This window comes from Strongylocentrotus purpuratus, unplaced genomic scaffold (genome assembly GCF_000002235.5).
Source record: "Strongylocentrotus purpuratus isolate Spur 01 unplaced genomic scaffold, Spur_5.0 spur5_scaffold_16, whole genome shotgun sequence".
In the NCBI taxonomy this organism is placed as follows: Eukaryota; Metazoa; Echinodermata; class Echinoidea; order Camarodonta; family Strongylocentrotidae; genus Strongylocentrotus; species Strongylocentrotus purpuratus.
In genome coordinates, this window is record NW_022145601.1 from 24645706 (window position 1) to 24667349 (window position 21644).

Sequence of the window (21644 nt, forward strand, 5' to 3'; positions counted from 1 at the left end):
ATTTAGATTTGTTTAGGAGCACTAAATATCAGAGGTGGAAAGGGGCATTTATTAGAAAGGGAAGGGGCACTTATTTATAAATAAACAGGATAAGGGCACTTATCAGAAGGGAAAATGGTATCAGAAAGTAAAAAGGTCACTTCTCGCACCTAAAGTGGGGCATTCATCAGATGTCCTTACATATGAAAAAGGGTACCTACTACCTAGCTGAGTATCATTATAGTTCTCCTCTAAATCAAAAAGATAAGTGGTGATAGATTTGCAAAATCGACTGATTTATTATCATTTTTTTTAATTATATTTTCCATTCAGCTATCTTATGCCGCGTAGACACAACACACATACACACTCTGAAAGCATAGTATAGTCGCTGGTGAAGTAAGCAACTTGGCGATCAGTACATAATGGGTATTACGTTACCGTGCGTACTAGTGCGTACGTCCGTGTGTTGCCCTCAACCCGCGCTAGACCCACGTATATAAAATTATAAATGCAATACCGATATGTGGTGTTTCCGTAGTGTAGTGGTTATCACGTGAGTCTAACACACTCAAGGTCCCCGGTTCGAGCCCGGGCGGAAACTCTTTTGCTTTGCATTTTCTTCTTTCAATTATCTTTAAAAAGTTTTTTCTCATGTTTTTTCCCCTAAGGTTACCTTTCAATACTGATTTTTATGAAAATGGTAATAAAAGCGACTTAAAATTCATACACGAAAGTGGTTATCTGTAGTTATGCTCATATAGTAGGTCTATTGTTATAATTTCTCGGGAAATAATCAAATACTAAGCTGCAAAACGAGTATACAATGAGTCAACCATCATGATGGGATCGAAAGCTTTGGAGTTTGGATTTGTGTGAAAGTCAGGCTTTTTCATAAGATTTAGCTTTACTGTTAAGCATTTTTATATTGGTTGACAAAGAGCATGAAATTAGGAACAAGCTCACTATAGGCCAGATATTGCCATTATATCGCGGACTAGTGGCCGACTGTTATCATCTCAGTGTATTTATTTGTTAGACTTAGAGAAATGCATGACGGTACTGTCATCTATACAACAGTTTTCATTTGCTACAATAATAATGATGATGATGATGATAATTAAGATGATGATGATGATGATAATAATGTTGTTGATAATGGCAAGTGATAATTTTTTGGTAGCTGACAATTCGAAAACAAAAACCTTGCATACCCGAAAACAAACGAATATTACTAACAAGCTATGAAATGTATAAACATAATTCCTTGCTTTTAAGTAAGTAGAAGTAATGATTTCAAATTAAACATTCATGAAATTAATCCATACGCTTTAGGCCTAAATTTATTATGAGCAGCATACCAGCAATATTTTGAAATTGTGCAAAATTTTGTTTGTTTGCTCACAGCTACCATCAAAACAAGGTCCGTCGCGATCGCGGTATATATGTTATGTGTGAACTTCGCAACTTTTCGCATCGTGGACATTAGAATCTAGATTTCTTTTGACAACCTCCCAACCGTGAATCCTTTAGAAAGATTGCTGGAAAATAAGGTACGTCTCAAGTTTGTCCCCAGTGACTCGGATGACGATATAGCCGAAACTATATAGCTTAATTTAACGTTTGTTTGTTAACGTGTGTGAATGTGTTCGACGATACGGTCGATAAGCCTGGCGCAGTTAGTGCGGTGACGGAGCCCGAGACGCTCGTGGCAGGCATGGCTATGGGATGGGAGGCCGTAACTCCGGCGTCGGAGCTCCAGAGCCTGAGCCTGCATAGGAAAACGATTAAAACAGCGGGTTGGGTCACATTTTTTCGAAATGTAAAGAAGTAGTAATGACAATTTTGGACTTACAATGTTCAACAACTTGAAATTATAATTTAAAGAAGCCTTCCATGTGGAAAAAGAGTGATTCCTCGCTTCATTAACCCAATTCATGTTGTTCACTTGGGGCCCGTTCCTAGAAACCGTCATAAGTCTAACTGCTTGACTATCCCATTGAAACGTGTGTTATAGAATTAACATGCGTTTCAATGGGATAGTCAAGAAGTTAGACTTATGACGGTTTCTAGGAACGGGCCCTTGTTCACTCGATTCAACATGGCGAAGAGAAAATGCGCAGTATCTCGTGTGGCGCTCTGTGCATGCGTAATTTCTCTTTGCCATTTTAAATCAACAATATACAAGATGGGTATTACTATTAGGACGAGTAATCGTTTAGGGATAATCTGTTATTCCCTCTGAGCTCTGGGGAGTAGTTTCTATCGAGTTCTAAATCACACTAGGCTAAATGTGAGTTCTATGTCCTTTGCAATAATAAAACTTCAAGAGTCGGTGTGTGATTTAATGCTCTGTTAAGTATTCATCACCCATGGATTTATGCTCTTCCTGTTATTACCTTTCTCTTTACACCTTCATTACTTATTTGACTGTATTTTCATATCTTGACTCTAATTGTACATGCAGTTACCAGTTTATTGAATTTACCCTCTTCCTCGTTTAAAATGCATATTTTGTAAGTCGTGAGCAATACAGCCACTGTCGGCCATTCACTAATTATAAAAAAAACATGAATAAGTCAATAAAATGTTGAATTTTCTCATTTTTTTGTGTACTATATGAAGGTCTATTGGGAGGATGAGTAGTCTTCGTGTCAGAGGTCAGAAGGTTGTGTTGCCTGAAGGGGTTGTGGCTCCAGCCATCATAGAAATCAAAGATGGAGTCATACAGGCCATTCACCGTTCAGATTTGGATCAGGTGCCCTGGAATCAAGACAGAGTAAGACTTTTTTTAAATATATTTTTCATGTGGATCTATTATTTTCAACAAGGACATATTTGTGATCAGTGTATACAGTATATTTTTATAACTTGTATAAGTTGGTGCCAGGGGCAGGGCTTAAACTAATCCAAGGCCATGGCCATGGATGCTCCTTTGATTGGCCTCAATGCCCCTCTCATTGGCCTTGGAGATTTTTTGTGCCCTCTCCAATTCTTCCTATTTGTGCTGTAATATAGGAATGTGCCCTACAGAAAAGTGGCCTTGCCCTAAAAATATCGAAATTTAAGGCCTGCAGGGGCAATATGATTTTTGGTCGTGACTATATTTGCATTGGAGCAATTTTAACCAAACTGCATGAGCATGCAAGGGTTAACGGATTAGAGTTCAGATAAAGGGGTCAATGGTGGAAGATGATAAGGTCATGAATTTTAATATTTTAAATAGAATTAATTATATACCTCATTTAAGAAATCCAGCCATCTGATTGGTCGAATTGCATTCATAAACTTCAACTGTTCCTGTAAAATTCCCGGTAACCATGCATAAAACATTTACTATTTTTAATAACCATGGTTATTAAAAAAATAGGTCAGCCTCCATGGTTACCCCATAGGTTTACATGTTAAAAAATGGTTTGAGCGATCGAGGATACCGTATGTGTGCGAAGGATTGGTCGGTAATTTCAATACAATTGAATCTCGATCGATCTTACCGACAATTTTATCTTGCATTGTTGACATGAAGACGAAAATAAACTTCCAAAAACAAAAAAACAACATCTGCCGATAGATCTTGATCTAAGTTCGTGCCAATATGCATTGCAAAAGTAAAAGAAGGGTGCTTTTGCGAAGCATTCATCACGCCGAAGCCGGTTTCAATCCACTTTAATGTATATATTGTACAAAACTGCCAAGCTCGTGAACAGCGCGCGATGGCCGAGTGGTGTAAGGCGTTGGAATAAGATTCATCACTCATTGTACGCGAGAGTTCGACTCTCACCTTCGACAAAAAAAAAATTATTTTTTATTTTTTATTTTTTAGTCTATTTTTTTTCGGCATATAAAAGTATTAATGACTGCTTTAATATTCGAGAAATAGTTGTTTTCATACGCTCTCGGGAAGGTTACAATTGGGCTATTCCCCTCGGCAAGCCTCGGGGAATAGCACAATTCTAACCTTCCCTTGAGCGTAATAAAACAACTATTTCTCTCAAAGCAGTCATTAATACTATACTATTAACCAGAACTGCAGAAGGTGTTGCCGGGGGCATTATGCTTTCAGGTTGTCAGTTCCGCTTTTCGTTACAGCAATATCTCTCATAATAACTCTCCTTACACGAACTGCTAGTGTGACCAGCTGTCAACTCTCTATTGATAGTTGCTATCAGTCCATTGCCTTGATGTTACCTTTTAGCTTCACTCTTGTGCTCCTGTGACCAGTTTAGTATATGTCTTGCGGCCCATGGGATCGCTGATCTCCGAAATAGCGGAGGAAGAACAAGATGATGATACCTGAACTGACTATTGTTTTCAGTTACACAATAAACACATACAAACACACACAGAAATCTGCCACTTCTTACAAAGTCTGTTTGTTCTTTTTGCAGGATATAGATGCAGGCCAAAATTTGGTAATGCCAGGAGTTGTGGACAGTCATGTACATGTCAATGAACCTGGTCGAACCCTGTGGGAAGGGTACAGGACTGCCACTAGAGCTGCAGCAGCTGGTGGAGTCACTACCATCGTTGACATGCCACTGTAAGTGTTCAAGGGATCCGTTAACTTTGTCTTAGATCCTTTAAAAAATTCTTTGATTTAGCTCATGCTGCAATGATAATTATAAACATTTAGGTCAGTCAGGAACCCCATGACTTTTACAAGCTGATCGCCTGTCTGATTATCAAGATATTTATGATTGAAAATCGATATCAAATTTCGTGTTTGCCAAACGGTTTTCATAACACTACAGTCTATTGGAGAAAACAAGTATGGTATAACCGGTTACCGGTCACTCAAAGGTTTTCACTTTTTTGAGGCACTTCGTGATCATTTTGAAGCTCAATTTTTTTAGGGCTTCAATATAAAACCATATCACAGACACTGATTACAGGTAGGGCCATGCATCTCAGATTTAACATAAACGATCCCTTTAAATCATAAGCACATAGCCAACACACACACACTCACTTGCTCCCTCACGTACCAGCAAAAATATTTAAAAGAATTTAGAAAATACATTTCATTGAGGCCGTTCACACTGCAATGAGATAGCGCGGTCTATCGTAGCACCCCCTTTTTTCTAGCGCGCGCTAGACCGCGCTATCTCTCGTGGACCACCCCCAAGAGGTGCTCCAGTGGCACGCCATTTTGGCTCGCCGTGGCTCGCTGTTGGGCGGACCGAAACGACGTAGTACCTTCCAAACCGCAGAGATAGCGCGGTCTAGCGCGCGCTATCTCTGCCGGTGTGAACAGCCTCATTGTTCTATATATTGCAGTTCTCATAGTGCTTTACAAACAAAAGTAATAAACTTATAAAAGGAGAGCAGGTAGTTACATGTATATAAAAAAAAGTAATTGCAACTAATTGTGTAGGAAATAAAACGGTAAGGAAGTTATAACAATAATAATAATGGGTTCTTATATAGCACTCATGTCAGTCAGATTTGACCCTCCTGGTGCTCCCGATTATTACCCTGTCTTTAGCACGGCTGCCATACGGCGCTCTAGCATTTCAAGGAAAAAATTCCTACCAGATACCCATTTACCTCGCCTGGGTGGAGTGTGGCAAATGTAGATCAATGTCTTGCCAAAGGACATGAGTGCGGCGGCGGGACTCGAACCGTGGACCTTGTGATCGACAGTCCGGCGACGTATCCACTCGACCGCAACACCTCTACATATCTATTATGTAATCATTTCGTTCTGACTGAGAGCAATGATTAGAATTATACATGTACCGGTACATGAAATAACAAAGTAGGCAATAATACAAATCTCTGTATTAAAGTAACAGACACATTTAAACAGAGAGCAATTGCCCAGCCTTGAAGGAAAAGAATAAATAGCACATTTCCTCTGTTTGTTTTTCCAGGAATAGCATTCCACCCACAACGACATTAAACGCATTCCATGAGAAGATGTCACATGCCAAGGCTTCATCCTATGTGGATGTGGCATTCTGGGGAGGAGTTGTGCCCCAAAACCAGGTAGGCAAAAACAAAGGGTCCTCACAATTCTGATAGCACACACAGGTGGTGTGTAATTCAAAAGATTGCTTTCAATAGAAGGGGTGTCCTAGTCAAGTGGTTTAATTACCTGGCTGGAAATGCAAAGGACAATAATATCAGCTTTTTGGTCAGTTTGTTTGTTTGTTTGTTTTTATTTATTTATCCACGGTTAAAAACACCTGCTATCAGCCACAAGGCTGTTTTTCAGCAAGTCCGTTAAAAACATTCACACAATATACATAAACAAAACAAATATAATTCATTATACAAATTAAAATAACAAGAATACACATGTGGAAATAACAACAAGAATACAAATGTCTAAATAAATGAATAAATAAATAAATAAATTCTTAATAACAAAAATACAAATGTGTAAATAACTCTTAATAACAATCAGAAATTTGAGGAGAAATACAATTTAGTGAAGTCACAAGCTCCTTATCACAAAACAAATCATCAGGTGTAGTTTAATTATTAGGCACTATAAAAGAAACATGTAGTGATTACTTTGCCCCTGTGGCGAGCAATGTTAATTAAACATATCTTAACTCTCTATAATTATGCCACACATATAGCTCTAAATGCCACATTGTATTTATCATGTGGTATACCAAAAGCCTTAACCTTTTTAATTGTATTTTTAATTTTTCAAAGTTCTTGTTATTCAATAAACGATGTTTCTTTATGTTCACCATTACAGCACGTAGAGAAATAACATTTGTGATATAATCATGTGCTTTACAAGAACTGTATCTTCCTTTTTCTTTTCTCACGGACCAGTTTGACCTACGACCCATGATCCAGGCCGGTATAGCTGGGTTCAAATGCTTTCTCATTCACAGTGGAGTGGATGAGTTCCCTCATGTCACTGAGGAAGATCTTCATGAGGCCATGAAACAACTCAAGGGTACTAACAGCGTTCTTCTGGTAAATATCTAGCATCAGAGCTGCCAACTAGTATGGATTTCCCGTAATTGGCACGGAAATTAACGATCATTACGGCAGTACGGAATGTTGTCTCAAATTACGGATTAAACTGAATATGATTTATCGTAGCGAGTACTGTGCAGTATGGCGGCCATCCAACATTCGCTGAGAAAGACGAAAAATATCAAGTATTCTCTTAATAGAAGCCAATATTTCATGAAAAACTGATGTGTCGTGATGACTTAAAAATCAATATTTAGCAAATTTGTGTGAGTAAAATCACCAACAATTTCAGATGATCATGCGCTCATGCGTCCGCGCAGTGATGTCGTGCCGTTTTTTAAAGATTCATAGCGCCGCCTAGGAAATTACTGATTTATTCCCAAAATTACTGACTTTGAGCCTTGTGATTCCTGATTTTTCGTTCTGGAGGTTGGCAGCTCAGATACATTTATCATACATGTTTGCTGACTTGTATTCCCATTTCAGCAGAATGAATCCTGTTTTGTGCCTTCAAACTAATATTATGAACCCTTTATTGCTTTCATTTTTTGAAAAACATCTGTATGAAAGCATGTAAAACACAAGGGATGTAATTTTGGCCTTGGAGATTACCAATTTTTGTAGTATTATCAGTAGTTAGGTTAGAGTTGACAGATAAAGGTCAGAATGAATTCAACTTTCTTATCCTCAAATTTCAAGTTGAAGTTGTAATCACTCAAACACAATTTTGCAACTGTGAAGGGAGGTCCTCTCCCATTTGCTAAATTTTTTTAGTTGTTGATAAAGCCATAATCTTTTCCTACAGGGGTATTGTAGAAACATATGTACCACAATTATATCTAGATGGCATATATGATTGAATATGATTGAATTATTAATTTGTCTTTGCATCCTCCGCAAAAGGCACTATATGAATCCATTTATTGTCATTACCATTTATAATTATTATTATTAAGAATCTACATATCGAGTTATAAGTCCTGTTTATAATTATTATTATTAAGTAATTATATATCGTGTTCTCCCTGTTTGATTAAACTCTAGTTCCATGCTGAGATGGAGATACCGAGCTCAGAGCAAGCCCCAGAGGTAGACACGTCTGCTGAGTATAACGACTTCCTAAACTCCAGACCTAAACAGATGGAGAACAAGGCAATAGAGCTGGTGGCTAAGGTGTGCCTCCAATATAGGTACGGTGAACATTTTACTGAATGTTGAAAGAGGGAGGAAAAGAAGAAGAGAGAGAAAGAAGAGGATAGAGGTCAAAGTGCATGACAGAACAAAAGTAACTTGCAGAAGGGTAAACAGAGAGAAAGAGAGATGTAGAGAGACAGAGAGAGAGAGAGACGGACAGGGAGAGAGAGAGGAAAAATGATTAGACAAGAGACAGAATAAAACTATATATCTTTGAGGAGAGGGAGAGAATGGATGCATCATTACTTTTCCTTATTTTCGTTTGTTTGTTTTGTCTTATTTTCACTTTTCCCATCACACAGACTCATACTTCCTTAAAGGCCCACTGCGCTACTTGTAGCTACATGCGCCCTCTATATAACAAACAATGTCTAATTGGTGACCATTGGTCTCCCATGATCCTCTTTTTCTTATGTTAACTGAGAGCTGAGTTGATGAGATAACCACCTGTCCAGTGACCTTGCTGGGCGCTCTAATCCCTCCTGTAAACTATGGCAGATAAGCTTTAAAACTAAATAATTCCTTTTAAGCACCAGAAGTATAATTGTAGAGTGACTTTCTATCATAAAGGTCCCCCAAAACATAACAAAATCATGGGAATTTGGTTATTAATTTGATCTTTTCAATCCTTAATTTAAAAAAAAAAAATGGCTCATTAGAAAAGGAGACCCTGCTCGGTGTGTACATGTACAAGTCTGTAGAGAAATTTGACCTCCAGTTGCCTTTTTCGGTCCTGTGTAATAAATGGGAATTCCTGGAATGTTGTAAAGCTAAGAACTGTAATGGAAGCATATAACTCAAGCTGTTTGATACTGGAGCAGCATAAGCCACTTATTCTAGTGGATGTAAGGATATTGTGCAACCTGTTTATAAAGACCACTCCAGGGACAAAGTAAAGGTGGTCTTTACGGACAGGATGTTTAAATTTAAGGCACCGCCATACTAGTTTGGCCAGGAAGGATTAGACCTCCCTGCATGGTCACTGACAGGTGGTTAATCTCATCAATTTAGCTCTCAGTTAACATAAGAAAAAGGGGATCATGGGGGACCAATGGGCACCGCTTAGGCATTCTTTGATATATAGAGGGTGCAAGTAGCTTCAAGTAGTGCCGTCCTGCATTAAGTACAAGTTTCAACACAAAGTAATTGTCAAGGGAAACTAGTTGGTGGTCTTTCTATGCAGGTGTTCGCTAAAGCAGGTTTTACTATCATATATTTGTTATCATTACTATTGGCAGGGTCCCATGCCACATTGTCCACCTCTCCTCTGCCGATGCTCTCCCCATTATCCGGGATGCCCGTCGCCAAGGTGCCCCCCTCACCGTAGAGACCTGTCATCATTACCTCTCTCTCAACGCAGAGGATGTACCGCAGGGGGGAACCCATTTCAAATGCTGTCCTCCAATCAGGGATAAAAACAACCAGGTAAGCAGGGAAAAAAATACTTGGGGGTTCAGGGGGAATTTGCCCCCCAAATGCCCAAAAGAGCCCCCGAAAGTCATAAAAGAGCTCCAAAATATTTGCATGGAGTTCAATACAAAACTAAGTAATGAAAATTAAAGAGTGTTATTTTCATGGAAGCAAGCTTGAAAAGTAGCCCCCCAAATTTGTTAAATATTTTTTTCCCTGCAGATAAGGTTTAAAAAATTCTACCACTCGCGCTTTAGGTTCCACATGACATGGGAATTAATATGTTTAAAAAATCTGCCGTAGCAAAACAAAATGATATAAGTTATGTAAAATAGTCTGACAATTTTGTATTTCTTTTCCTTTCCATTCTGATCCCTCACATCCTAATATCCTTTGTAATTTGTCTCCCCTTCTGCACTGTTCATCTCTCCTCTCTAGACAATCACCCCTCCCCCCCCCCCCCCCCCGAGGACAATCATTAATGATTCTATGTTAATGTATATATGACATTGTGGGATTTTGATGGAAACAACCAGAGAATGATTTGTATGCCAATTTTACTTTTAATTTGTGCATGACCAATAAATTGAATTGAATTGAGTTCTCTCTTCTCTCATGAATTGGTAGGTGGTGTTGTGGGAAGCACTCAAGAATGGTGACATTGACATGGTTGTCTCGGACCATTCTCCATGTACTCCAGAACTCAAGCTTCTTGAACAAGGAGACTTCATGAAGGCCTGGGGTGGAATTTCTTCCATGCAGTTTGGTAAGAAAAGCCTAGACACATTTCTCCATTATGAAGTCAAATGACTATGGATTGAAAACAAAAGATTATCAATTTTTGAACTATTTGAAAATGTTTTGACTGTATATACAGTACCATGAGCAGAGCATCTGCAGAGAGTAACTGATATCCAGGATGTATTATATTTTATATGTATTCATTGGGCTGTTTCGTATCAACCGACATCAAAACAAGGGTAAACATGTTAGAGAATTCCGCTACGAACAATGAGCTCATCGATGCACATGCGCACTACTAAAAAAAATGACCGCATAAGTAGTAGTCCACTAGCGAAAAGCAAATCAAAAAGTCCCTAGTGTATCCACTAGAACAGGACAAGTCTACATAACATGAATACCATTTTCATCTTTTTTTAGTAGATGTTTCTGCATTTATTGAAAAATCAAGTACCAAATATTCAAACAACAAATATATTATATTAGATAATTGATTTACATGAAATGTTACAACTGAATTACAAAAATAAATACATAGATATGATTGAAAATCTGAAAGTACATAGGTAAATCAAAGAATCAATATAAATTCACAGGCCAACTATCATAAGCATGAATGCTAGAGTCAATAGCAGCCAGGAGGGGGTGAGGGGGCACATGACACTGTTATAGGAGAATGGAGTGTCACAAATACTGATTTTTTTTTTCTTCCAAAAAGTATCTAAATAATAAGTTTGAAGAAAGAAAAGAAAAGAAAAAGGATTGCAAGTGGGTGCAGGTGAAGTAAGTCTTTGACTCATTTTGTTCAAACCCTATATTGCATCCAGGTCTATCACTGTTCTGGACGGGAGCTCAACAGCAAGGAATGGGACTCCATGATATGGTCAGGTTAATGTGTGAGCGGACGGCAAAACTAGCAGGAGTCTCCCATCGCAAGGGCTCCCTCGCTGTCGGCATGGACGGAGACATTGTTATTTGGGATCCTGATGCATGCATCACGGTAAGTGCAAGATGTGTTTTAATCTGAAATACACACAATATTTATCAAAACTAAATCTATCTTATAAAGAGTTGATAAGCGCAACTTATTTGTGATTGATATTAATCGCAACTATGTACATTAGAGATAGTAGACTGCAAACTTGCGATTAATTTGGTGGACTTTATAAGATGGGACATTTCATAACTTCATCATTGAGTATAGAGGGAATGCTTCATTCTATTATTTCAAACCAGTAGATGGATGAATGCACACCTGACTTGACTGCTCTTAAAGCCTGTCTGCACTAGTTTGACAAGGAGGGATTAGACCTCCCTGCATGGTCAGTGATAGGTGGTTATCTCATCAAATCAGCTCTCAATTAACATAAGAAACAGGGGATCATGGGGGACCAATGGGTACCCCTTAGGCATTGTTGGCTATATAGAGGGCACAAGTAGATACAAGTAGTGCAGTCCCGCTTTAAATCTGTTTAAAGGGTGGATATACATATATGTATCTCGAAAATGTATGTTATGGACCTCTTTATTAGGAAAGCAGAGAAGATGCATTTTATGAAAATGTTAAAAAGAGAGAAATGACATGTGAATTTGCCTGGATTTTGTGGTGACAGGTCAGGTATAAAACCTTGGCCCTGTGAAATAAAAAACTCCAATCTTGCTGCACTAAATTGTTTCTGACCATGCCTTGTTGAATCTATCCTCAACTTACAGTCATTGTAAATTACTATTTCATGTAAAGTTATGATTGATGAATGGAGATGCAATTAATCATAACTTTGATGTTACAGGACCCATATTCAACATCTTTCATTCCAATTTCTTTTTTTCTACCAATACTGCGTAATAGTCTTAAAGGTAAAGACCAGTTTTGAAAGCGCCCTCCTCTCAAAAAATGAAATGGAAGCTCTTATGACCAAACATGTGAAAGAATATGTTTTGACTAATACTTGATGGTACAAATTTTGCTTGGAAACCGCCTACTAATTGATGTATTTGGTAAATTATTATATCTATCTGGACCGGATAGATATTGCGCATGTGTCACGCATGTGTCGCGTAGTCCCATATACATCTTTCTGTGTACATTGCTTGTAACTTTAGCAAGACTGGGCCAAATTTTCTTATAATTTTGATTATTTTAGAAACTTGCAGTACACACCAATACTTATATGCTACATGTTCAACCTTTTCTGATCGATTCCACAATGTTTCTTTCACAATGTAATTGCATGACCAGAACTGATCTTTACCTTTAATGCGGAATTGGGCATATCTTAACTTTTGTTGTTGTTGATTGCATCTTTGTTCATATATATAGATCCAGCCTGAAAACATTCACCACAGGCACAAGGTGACCCCCTACAGTGGCCTGACCCTTAAAGGAGCTGTACAGGTCACCATAGTGAGAGGTCAGGTCGTCTACAAACAGGGTACCTTCAGTGAAACTCACAAAGGATCACTTATTATGTGCGACCCAAGCCGAAAGAGAGAGTCCTTAACACCAAATGCCCACCTCTGAACAAATTTATTGTATGACCAGGGGGGTGTTTCATAAGGCTGTTCGTAAAGTTATGCATGACTTTACAAACGACTTGTATATGAAAAGCCAAATAGGATGCTCAATCATTATTGATTATTATTTATTAAGTTGAACTGTGCAGATGTAGATTAACATTCTTATTATAACAACCATTTTTAAGTATATTTTGTGCCATAATTTAGTTTATTGGAAATTTCAGAACATTTTTTGGGCATCCTATCTGGCACTTCATATACAAGTCGTTCATAAAGTCATGCATAACTTTACGAACTGGGGTGTTTCACAAAGACTTAGATTGACTTGTAGTTGGACTTAACTATGGCAGGCCGTTCATGCCACTGTTTGCTCTCACCATTGGCATTGGTCTCTCAAGGGACGTACAAATCATGGTCACAAATCTACAGAACTTACATTTCTGATAATTCATTATTGAAGGGTAAAATATCATATCAATATCATAATGGTGAGAGCAATCAGTGGCATGAACCGCCTGCCATAGTTAAGTTCAACTTAAAATCGATCTTAGTCTTTGTGAAACACCCCCCTGGAATCCGAACTTGATCATGATTTTCTTTACGTGACTACGAGGAAAGGAAGTATATATCCGTGTAGATAAGCACTAATAATGAATGTATTTTGTTCTTTTATAGCACTTCTCTTGGTATGATGTAATGTCCCTATGCGCTTCCAAAGCACCTTGGACATTATGCTCTTGCATTATGCAAACGGGGAAATCTATGGTTTCAATTCCTATCTGATGGACGTGGTGATTAGGATCAATGTCTATCTGCAAACTTTCAGTTTACTCATTAAAAGAATAAAATAATCAATGAAACAGTGCTTATAAAGTGCTTTAATTTATTAGTGTGCAATCTCTTTTAACTTTCTATGTTGATTAGGATCAATGACTATCTGTTAACGTTCAGTTTACTCATTAGATTCTGCTAGTATATAATTCTTTAGTGTGAAACCTCTTTTAATTCTCTACCACGGTATGTATTCACTTTTTTTTAACGCATTACTGGAGCTTGACTTGATGACGTAGCAAATGAAGAGATAAGTTTTCCCAGTGTTTAAAGTGGAGTATATGTTGAGTGATTGGATTTATAAAGAAAATATTCAGAAAAATTATTGAAGAATTGATTATGTATTACTAAAAGAATATTTTTGTATTGTGAGATTTTTTTAATCATGAAAATTATCAAAAAATCAACTTGATCTTGGTGAAAACCAAGCATAGTGAAAAGAAATACACACATATATGTTTTGTAAGGCGTAACATGTACATGCAGAATCTAAATTTGGTCAAAAATTATTTCATATTTGAAATACAATGGCATTTTAAGAACAAAACTTTTCATGAAACATCATGTCGCTTGTCTGATATGACTGTATTTCACTTTGGAATAAATTGAATGATAAAATCCACACATTATTTTCTGTTAAACTTCAGTGCCTTGAACTGGCCTAATTGTGCCTTTTCTTGCCCATTCTCTACTCTTTACCTACTATCAATTCAATTTAGATTTATAATACTTATATAATACATACTTAAGATTATTTCTTTTCATGAAATGTTCTGTTTAAAACATGTTTGAAAGGGGAGGGGGGGGTTGCAATAATCAAGCTGTTTTGCTGCCTAAGCATTAGTGTCGTTTAAATAAATAATGATCCTTTTCAAAGATATACATGTACAGGTAATACAGTAATATATTCACTGTTCTCTTTATATCTCATTACTAGAGTTCTGCCTGATCATTTTGGCGTGTGTGGGTGTGGGTGTGCGTTTGTGCATGTACATGATAAAGAAAGGCTGGCATTGATGTTCATTGGGTAATGCAACTGTCCTTTCTTTACAGTAAACAACAAAATTATTCATACCCTTGTCAAGTTTTTTATTTTTTCAAGTGTGTGAAAAATTGATTTGCCCCTATTTCTTGAGAATGTGACATGGTAAAGCTTTCATCTAAAAAGTATTCAACAAAGGGCCTAAGTCAACCAGTCAACCTTTCATTCTTGAGTTATGAAAAACACAAAAAACATCAAATTTATGAAGGGTATGAATAATTTAGATGTTAAATATATTTATTAATTCCTTTTTAAGTTTTAGAATGGTTTCGAGTTTGAAAAGTGTGGTAAAATGAGACAAGTATGTAGCATAAACTTGTTTTTGCTGAAACAGGTAGTCGTCCCTCTTCCCTACTCCACCCCCCCCCCTTCTTATCCTTTTGTCAGGCGTATGCACCATCTGTCCCATACACAAACATAATACACACCCACACACACGTCTCTATACTGATACCCCCCCCCCTCTCTCTCTCTCTCTCTCTCTCTCTCTCTCTCTCTCTCATTCACTGGCGCCTCAGTTCAGCAAAGAAACAGTTTTTTGAGTTTCCTGGTTTATTTTTTCCTAAACAAATTATTTTTGAAGAGGAAGGGGAATTCAATGCTGAAATTGATGACTTATAAGCTATAAAACAGCAACCTTTCTCTTCTAACTTTGGAGGGGAAAACGGGTGGTCAGAGTTAACCAGCACTTACCACTATTAGCCCGGCCCCCCCACTCAGAGGTCGGAATGACCGCATGCGTGTTGCCAAAATGTCCGGTAAAGGGGTACTTTTCGTGCGACAAAGTCCGGCCCGAGAATTGTAAAAAAAGGGGTGTATTTGACTTTTCGCCCAGAGATTTCTTTAAAAAGGGGGTTTTTCTTTTTTTCTCTCATCTCTTTGGACTCCTGAGAAATTATTCCGAATTTAGGGGGGTAAAATGAGCATTTTTCCTGATTTAGGGGGGTCTCCAAGGCAGGAAAAGCCCGCGAAAAGCCCGCAAAAGGGGGTTCGGAAATGTTGGCAGTCCTCAGATAGGGGGTGCTTTCAAAAATTGGGTACGAGCATATGCGTACCCTAAATATCACTGAGTGGGGGGCCGGGACTATTAGCAACGAGGCGCATGAAAAAAAAATTACATACATGATGTTCTCTGGGCATACGCGAACATACAGTCTGTTTAATTAGAATAGAAGTTCTGAGAGCTATAATAGAGAGAGAGAGGGAGAGAGAGACAGACAGAGAGAGACACAGAGAGAGACAGCTAGAGAGAGAGAGAGAGAGAAAGACAGACCGACAGAGACAGCGAGAGAGACATGCAGAGACAGAGAGACAGAATATACTTTAAGCTTTAGGTGGAAATAAATAGGCGGAACAAGACGGGATGTCGATTATTTGTTAGATCAAGCTGCTGTTGAGAAGAGTATGACTATAGGGGAACTTGCTTTTCGTGTGTTTTGGTTGTCATATTTATACCTTCTATGTTGTAGGAGGCAATGCACTGTATACAATAAATTGGACGCCGTAGTTGATATTATAGTGCGAACTTGTCATAATAGATGAGTGCATGTGGACATCGATAAAGCTGCCATTATGATATCATGAGCTCGCTGATTGAAGTGAAACCATGCCAACGCCATTATACAACGCCAAAAGTTCAATAAATTCAATTTAATTGACAAACCGTCTGTTGGCCGGGAGCCAGACGGGCATTAACTCAAATAACTGTACAGAGAATTAGCGTCCTTCTTGCTCCAAACAGACGAAATGAGCTACTTATCCCCGAAGTTGCATAATTATACATGTATAGTCATTCAGATATTGTTGTTGATTGCGCCAGCTTGTGTGAAGTAACACGTTAGGTGATGCCGGTGTATAAAATTAATGTGGCGCTTCCATAGAGCTATATAAAAAGACTCTATGGGCGCTTCCCATTTGATACGCCTCAATTAACTATATCACGTCACGTGACCCTCTACACACGCCAGCGCCATCAACAACATCACACCAAAAGTACTAATCCAAAGACAGGTAATGTTTGCAAAAATATGTTTCGTTCCGATGAATATTGATTATTATAATATTGATTCTTCTTACTCTACATTATTTTGTATGTTATTTTCATGTGGGGAATACAACTTTGTTAAATTCTATTTGCTGTACAGTCCACGACGATGAATAAAATGCGGAAAGCTTGGCTAAAAAATAGATATAGTGCAGCTACGTCCTAATGTAGTCTTATTTATACATTTTTTTACTGCGCACAATACAGCCTGTCAGTTGTAGTCCACTCCTTATAATGTAGGTACTAAGAAAGTGAGACATGGGCCATGACCAAAAGAGATGAAAAGAGGATAGATGCATTTGAAATGTGGGTGTATCAGCGAATACCAAGGGTTCCGTTGACAGACAGAAGAACAAACCGATGTGTACTGGACAGGCTGCATGGATACAGAGATATATATTGCTCATAAGATGGAAGCTGCAGGTTTTTGGCCATGTAGTAATTATAAGGAGATGGTCTTGGAAAGTCTCTATGACAGGAACAGTAAAAGCCAGGCGAAGAAGAGGCAGACCTGCTAGTTCCTGGTTGAAAGACATCCACATAATTATGGACAGGGGAAAAGCTGTCAGAGGCAACGAGTGCATTCAACAACAGCTAGAGAAGGGTGGCGTAAACTTGTGATGGCCTCAGCAGCGCAGCTATTATAGTGCCACTTGACTGACGAAGACTACGTAGCAATACATTCCGAATTGGTTGAACAATGAACAATGCTATTGATTTCATTAATGCTATTGGTTTCTGAATGCGATGTATTAGTTTATTTGCAATGAATGAAACTGTTTTTCTTCATTTAACAATCGACTGTGACTTTGGTCAAACGATGGTTTTACATGCATTATAATACATCTACTGACTTATGGACACTCGTATATACCTTGTAATCATGATTGGCGACGTTTTCCCAATTACTTCACATTTTAAAGTGTATTTTTAATAGGTAAGAGCATCGAGTCTGATACATATATGCCTAGGGGGAAATTTGAGAGTACCGGTTGGCCAGTTAAGGATAAAACAATCGGATACGTTACATTTCGGCAGTTTTTTACCCTAACTCCTGCTGGTTATTTTACATTAAAACATTATTATCATTATCATTATTATTATCATTATTTTGGTAGTGGTTGTTATTATTATTATTACACTACTTATCATCATTATTGTCCTTGTTATTATAATTGTTATTTTAATACTTTTCTCATTATTGTTGTTATCATTATCATTATTAATATCATATTGTTATTATAATAACTGTCATCACCATCAACATTATAACTAAATTAATGAGAGGGATTATACCAAGGATGTTATTAGAGATAGTAGAAAAGATAGTAGAACAAATATGGCGCGAGTTGAATAAGATCACCTGTAGGAACTTGATAGCAATGTATTGCCTAATCAATTAAGTGCTAATAGACTGAACGATTTTGTTGTTGTTGTTATTCAGTTGGAAAATTGAACAAGCCTAAAAGTTGTGGTTTTACTTTGAAACATCCAGAATGTATATAAATTTGAATTTTAAAGTCTTTCGGAAAGTGATGTTTATGAATTGTTATGCAAATTAGGGAATGGTCAGTACTCGGAACCTTACATAAATGACTTGCCATACCAACTTTCAACGAAAGTCAGACTCTTCGCCGATGACACTGTTCTGTGCCCTACCATCCAGACACACAGAGGATGCAGAATTGCTACATCAGGATCTTGGTCAGCTTTGTGGGTGGTCAAGCAAGTGGATGATGGCACTAGATCCAAAGAAATGCCAGGTCATAACTGTCTCCAGGAAGAAGACATCTGTATTACCTCAATGGAGAAATCTTAGAGTCTGTGTGAGCTGCCAAATACCTTGGCATTACGTACTCTCACTGCTAACCTCAACTGGACACAGCTTGTATCTGCCACTTGCAAGAAGACAAACAACACCCTAGCCTTTTTTAGAAGGAACCTGCGTGTCAACTCCACTCAGCTCAAAACTACTGCATACCAGGCTCTCGTTCGCCCTCTTTTGAGTATGGGAGTGATGTCTGGGATCCTCACACCATCAGATGTGTAAACCAGTTGGAAATGGTCCAAAGACGAGCAGCATAATATGTTCTCAACCGCTATCATCATACATCTAGCGTCTCTGACATGCTGATTTAACTTGGATGGACCTCCCTCCAGAAGAGAAGAGAGCATCAAGGTCTCACCTTACTGTACAATGTGCACTGCTCTCTGGTTGACTTTGATATCCACCACTACATCCATCCGGCAACAGTCGTAAGAACTACAAGATCGTCTAGTCCTTACTGTTATCGTGTCATGCAGTCACAGAGCAACATATTCACTCCTTCTTTCCTCGCACTGCTCGACAGTGGAACGCCCTCCCCCTCGAGGTTCGGTGTAAAAATGTCAGAGGTAAAAATGTCAGAGGTAAAAATGTCAGAGGTAAAAATGTCAGATGTAAAAATGTCAGAGGTAAAAATGTCAGAGGAAAAAATGTCAGAGGAAAAAATGTCAGAGGTAAAAATGTCGGAGGTAAAAATGTCAGAGGTAAAAATGTCAGAGGTAAAAATGTCAGAGGAAAAAATGTCAGAGGTAAAAATGTCGGAGGTAAAAATGTCAGAGGTAAAAATGTCAGAGGTAAAAATGTCAGAGGTAAAATGTCAGAGGTAAAAATGTCAGAGGTATAAATGTTAGTGGTATAAAATAAAAAACAAAAGCATGTGACAAGTTTGTTATGGTTAAACCCGGGTTATATATTAGGCTTATCGAAAAAGAACAGCGAGGGATATTCTGCAGTCGTTATTTCACCGCTGCTTTATTTTCCACTTTCCCAGTTTAAATTTATTTACCTTTCGGCCCCAAATTGTGACTTTTTGCCCGATTATTGCCGAAGGAAGACGGGAGGGAGGGGGTATTCTTCTTCTGGGGCACGGTGACCCGGCTGCTCTCCCCTTCCTCTTATATGCTTTGCTATATATCCTTCCGAACAGTGGTCAATGCCTAGGCAGAGAAGGCAGACTAATGGGACATGGTTTCTACTCCGAGTTTCGCGCCTTGCAAGCAGTCATGAGGCAACTGATAGCATTCTTAAAAGTACATGATTATCCTACAACCTTGGTACAAATACCCCTAAAATGACCTAACTAATAAAATACAATTGGAATTACTCATGAGTATTCTTATTATATTGTATTCAGGTATTGTAGTCTTATTGTATTGTATAGCTCTTATTTTGAGCGTATTTGTACCAAGGTTGTAGAGGAATCATGTACTTTGACGAATGCTATCAGTTGTCTGATGATCGCTTGTAAGGCGTGAAACTCGGAGTAGCAACCATGCATGTCCCATTAGTCTGCCTTATTCAATACTTATATACCGGTATATTATGCTTCTGTATAAGCAAATGGTACTGGTACACTGAGCAAACTTCTGGGGGAAAAGATTTCTAAAATCGAGAAGTTTGGCCATGTTTTATAGGCTGAGTTGTCGCTCCATGGTGTAATCATTAAATAAAAAGAAAAGTCAGAACAGCCCACAAAATAGGATCAGATATCTATGAACCTCCCCCCCCCCCCCCCCCCCCCCCACTTCTCCTTCACTTTTGAAGATTGTTGGACATTTCAACTGCGTGGCAATGACTAGTATTATATGTAATTTCCAATAAATGCATATTTCCAACAATTCCACCTTCTTGTGGGCTTGGTATTTTGATACTCTGATAGTAGGGTCCATGCTGAAAAAAAGCAGAAAGCCATGTTATCAGCGCTAACCGCACCATCACATTCCCGAAGTGCGCACGTTGCAATAAAATATTGTCGATTACTATTGCGGTATAAAATAGTCTGGGAAAAAAAATCAATAAGCAGCTTTGTTACTCCGATACAAAGCAGAAAGCCGCCCATGTTACGTCAATTAAAGAGAAGGTTGAGTTCTGGGGAAAGGTGAACAATAATGTGTGAGCGTTTGTTATCATTCTTATTATGCCAGTGTGGAAGAACATCAAAGAAAAGTTATTCCCTGAAAATCTATTTCAAATGACTTCATATCCCAGATATGACAAGTAACGTCTTTAAAATGAGGCCCGATTTGTATGCCATATGTTTGTGTAGTCCCATATCAATATCTGTCTGTGTACAGTGCTTGTTACTTTACCAAGACTGGGCCAAAATTTTATCATTTTAATGACTCCAAAACCTTGCACTTACATGTTTATGCTAGATGATCAACCTTTTCTGATTGCTTCCACACCGTTTCTTTCACAATGCAATCGCAAGACCAGAACTCAACTTTATTTTTAAATGCCAACCGCACCATCATATTTTAGAGAAGCGCGCGCTTTGCAGAGGTTCGGTTTAAATTACATCGTTATTTATAATTGTCGGAGAGTTTAAAATGGGGATGAGCTTCTGAATCGAGACGGTCTTTTACTTTTTGGAGCGGGTTTTTAGTTTTCGGAGCGAGTTTTTACTTTTCGGAGCGACTTCTTGATTTTCTTATTCTTACTCCACTTCCTTTGCCGCCATGAGGTGCTAAAGCTTTAGCAGAGTTCGGGGCGCCAAGCCCTTATATGAAACTTTTCGTGATTCCTCGTGATTATGTAACTATTTTGTACTAAATGCACTACTCACTTTAACACTTGACTTTTGTCAAGAATTTTCATTTCTTCGTTTGGACTTTGTTCGTCTCTGGAACGTTACACGGGCTATGTTGCAGGCTGCCACCGGCCAAACCGGTCCGTTTCACAAACATTAACACATCAACCAATTCAAAATATCACAAAATGTTAGACATTCATTATATGCAAGCCTGATCACAACAAAATAAATTTCAAAATCTATTCTCCACATTGTATTATCCTCAGGACATGTACGAAATACAACACACAGCCATTTATAAAATTTACATTATGGAAGAAAGGAATATAACAGACTAGCCCATGCAGTAGCAGTACGTCTCGACATT

At 38.2% G+C, this 21644-nt stretch overlaps 1 protein-coding gene and 1 non-coding gene across 2 annotated transcripts; both read left to right on the plus strand.

The window, feature by feature from the left end:
• The first annotated feature begins 510 nt into the window (after positions 1–510).
• On the plus strand, positions 511–583 carry TRNAV-AAC. Its single transcript has one exon. It is a non-coding gene; the product is annotated as a tRNA-Val (tRNA).
• An 828-nt stretch (positions 584–1411) lies between these two features.
• On the plus strand, positions 1412–13107 carry LOC105446769 (allantoinase, mitochondrial-like). The gene is made up of 10 exons (XM_030987109.1): positions 1412–1532; positions 2605–2758; positions 4368–4519; positions 5853–5967; positions 6772–6918; positions 7966–8111; positions 9354–9540; positions 10153–10291; positions 11094–11266; positions 12587–13107. Exons 2-10 carry the CDS (start codon positions 2618–2620, stop codon positions 12785–12787), a joined length of 1401 nt encoding a protein of 466 aa, XP_030842969.1. The 5' UTR covers positions 1412–1532; positions 2605–2617; the 3' UTR covers positions 12788–13107.
• Positions 13108–21644: the final 8537 nt, after the last annotated feature.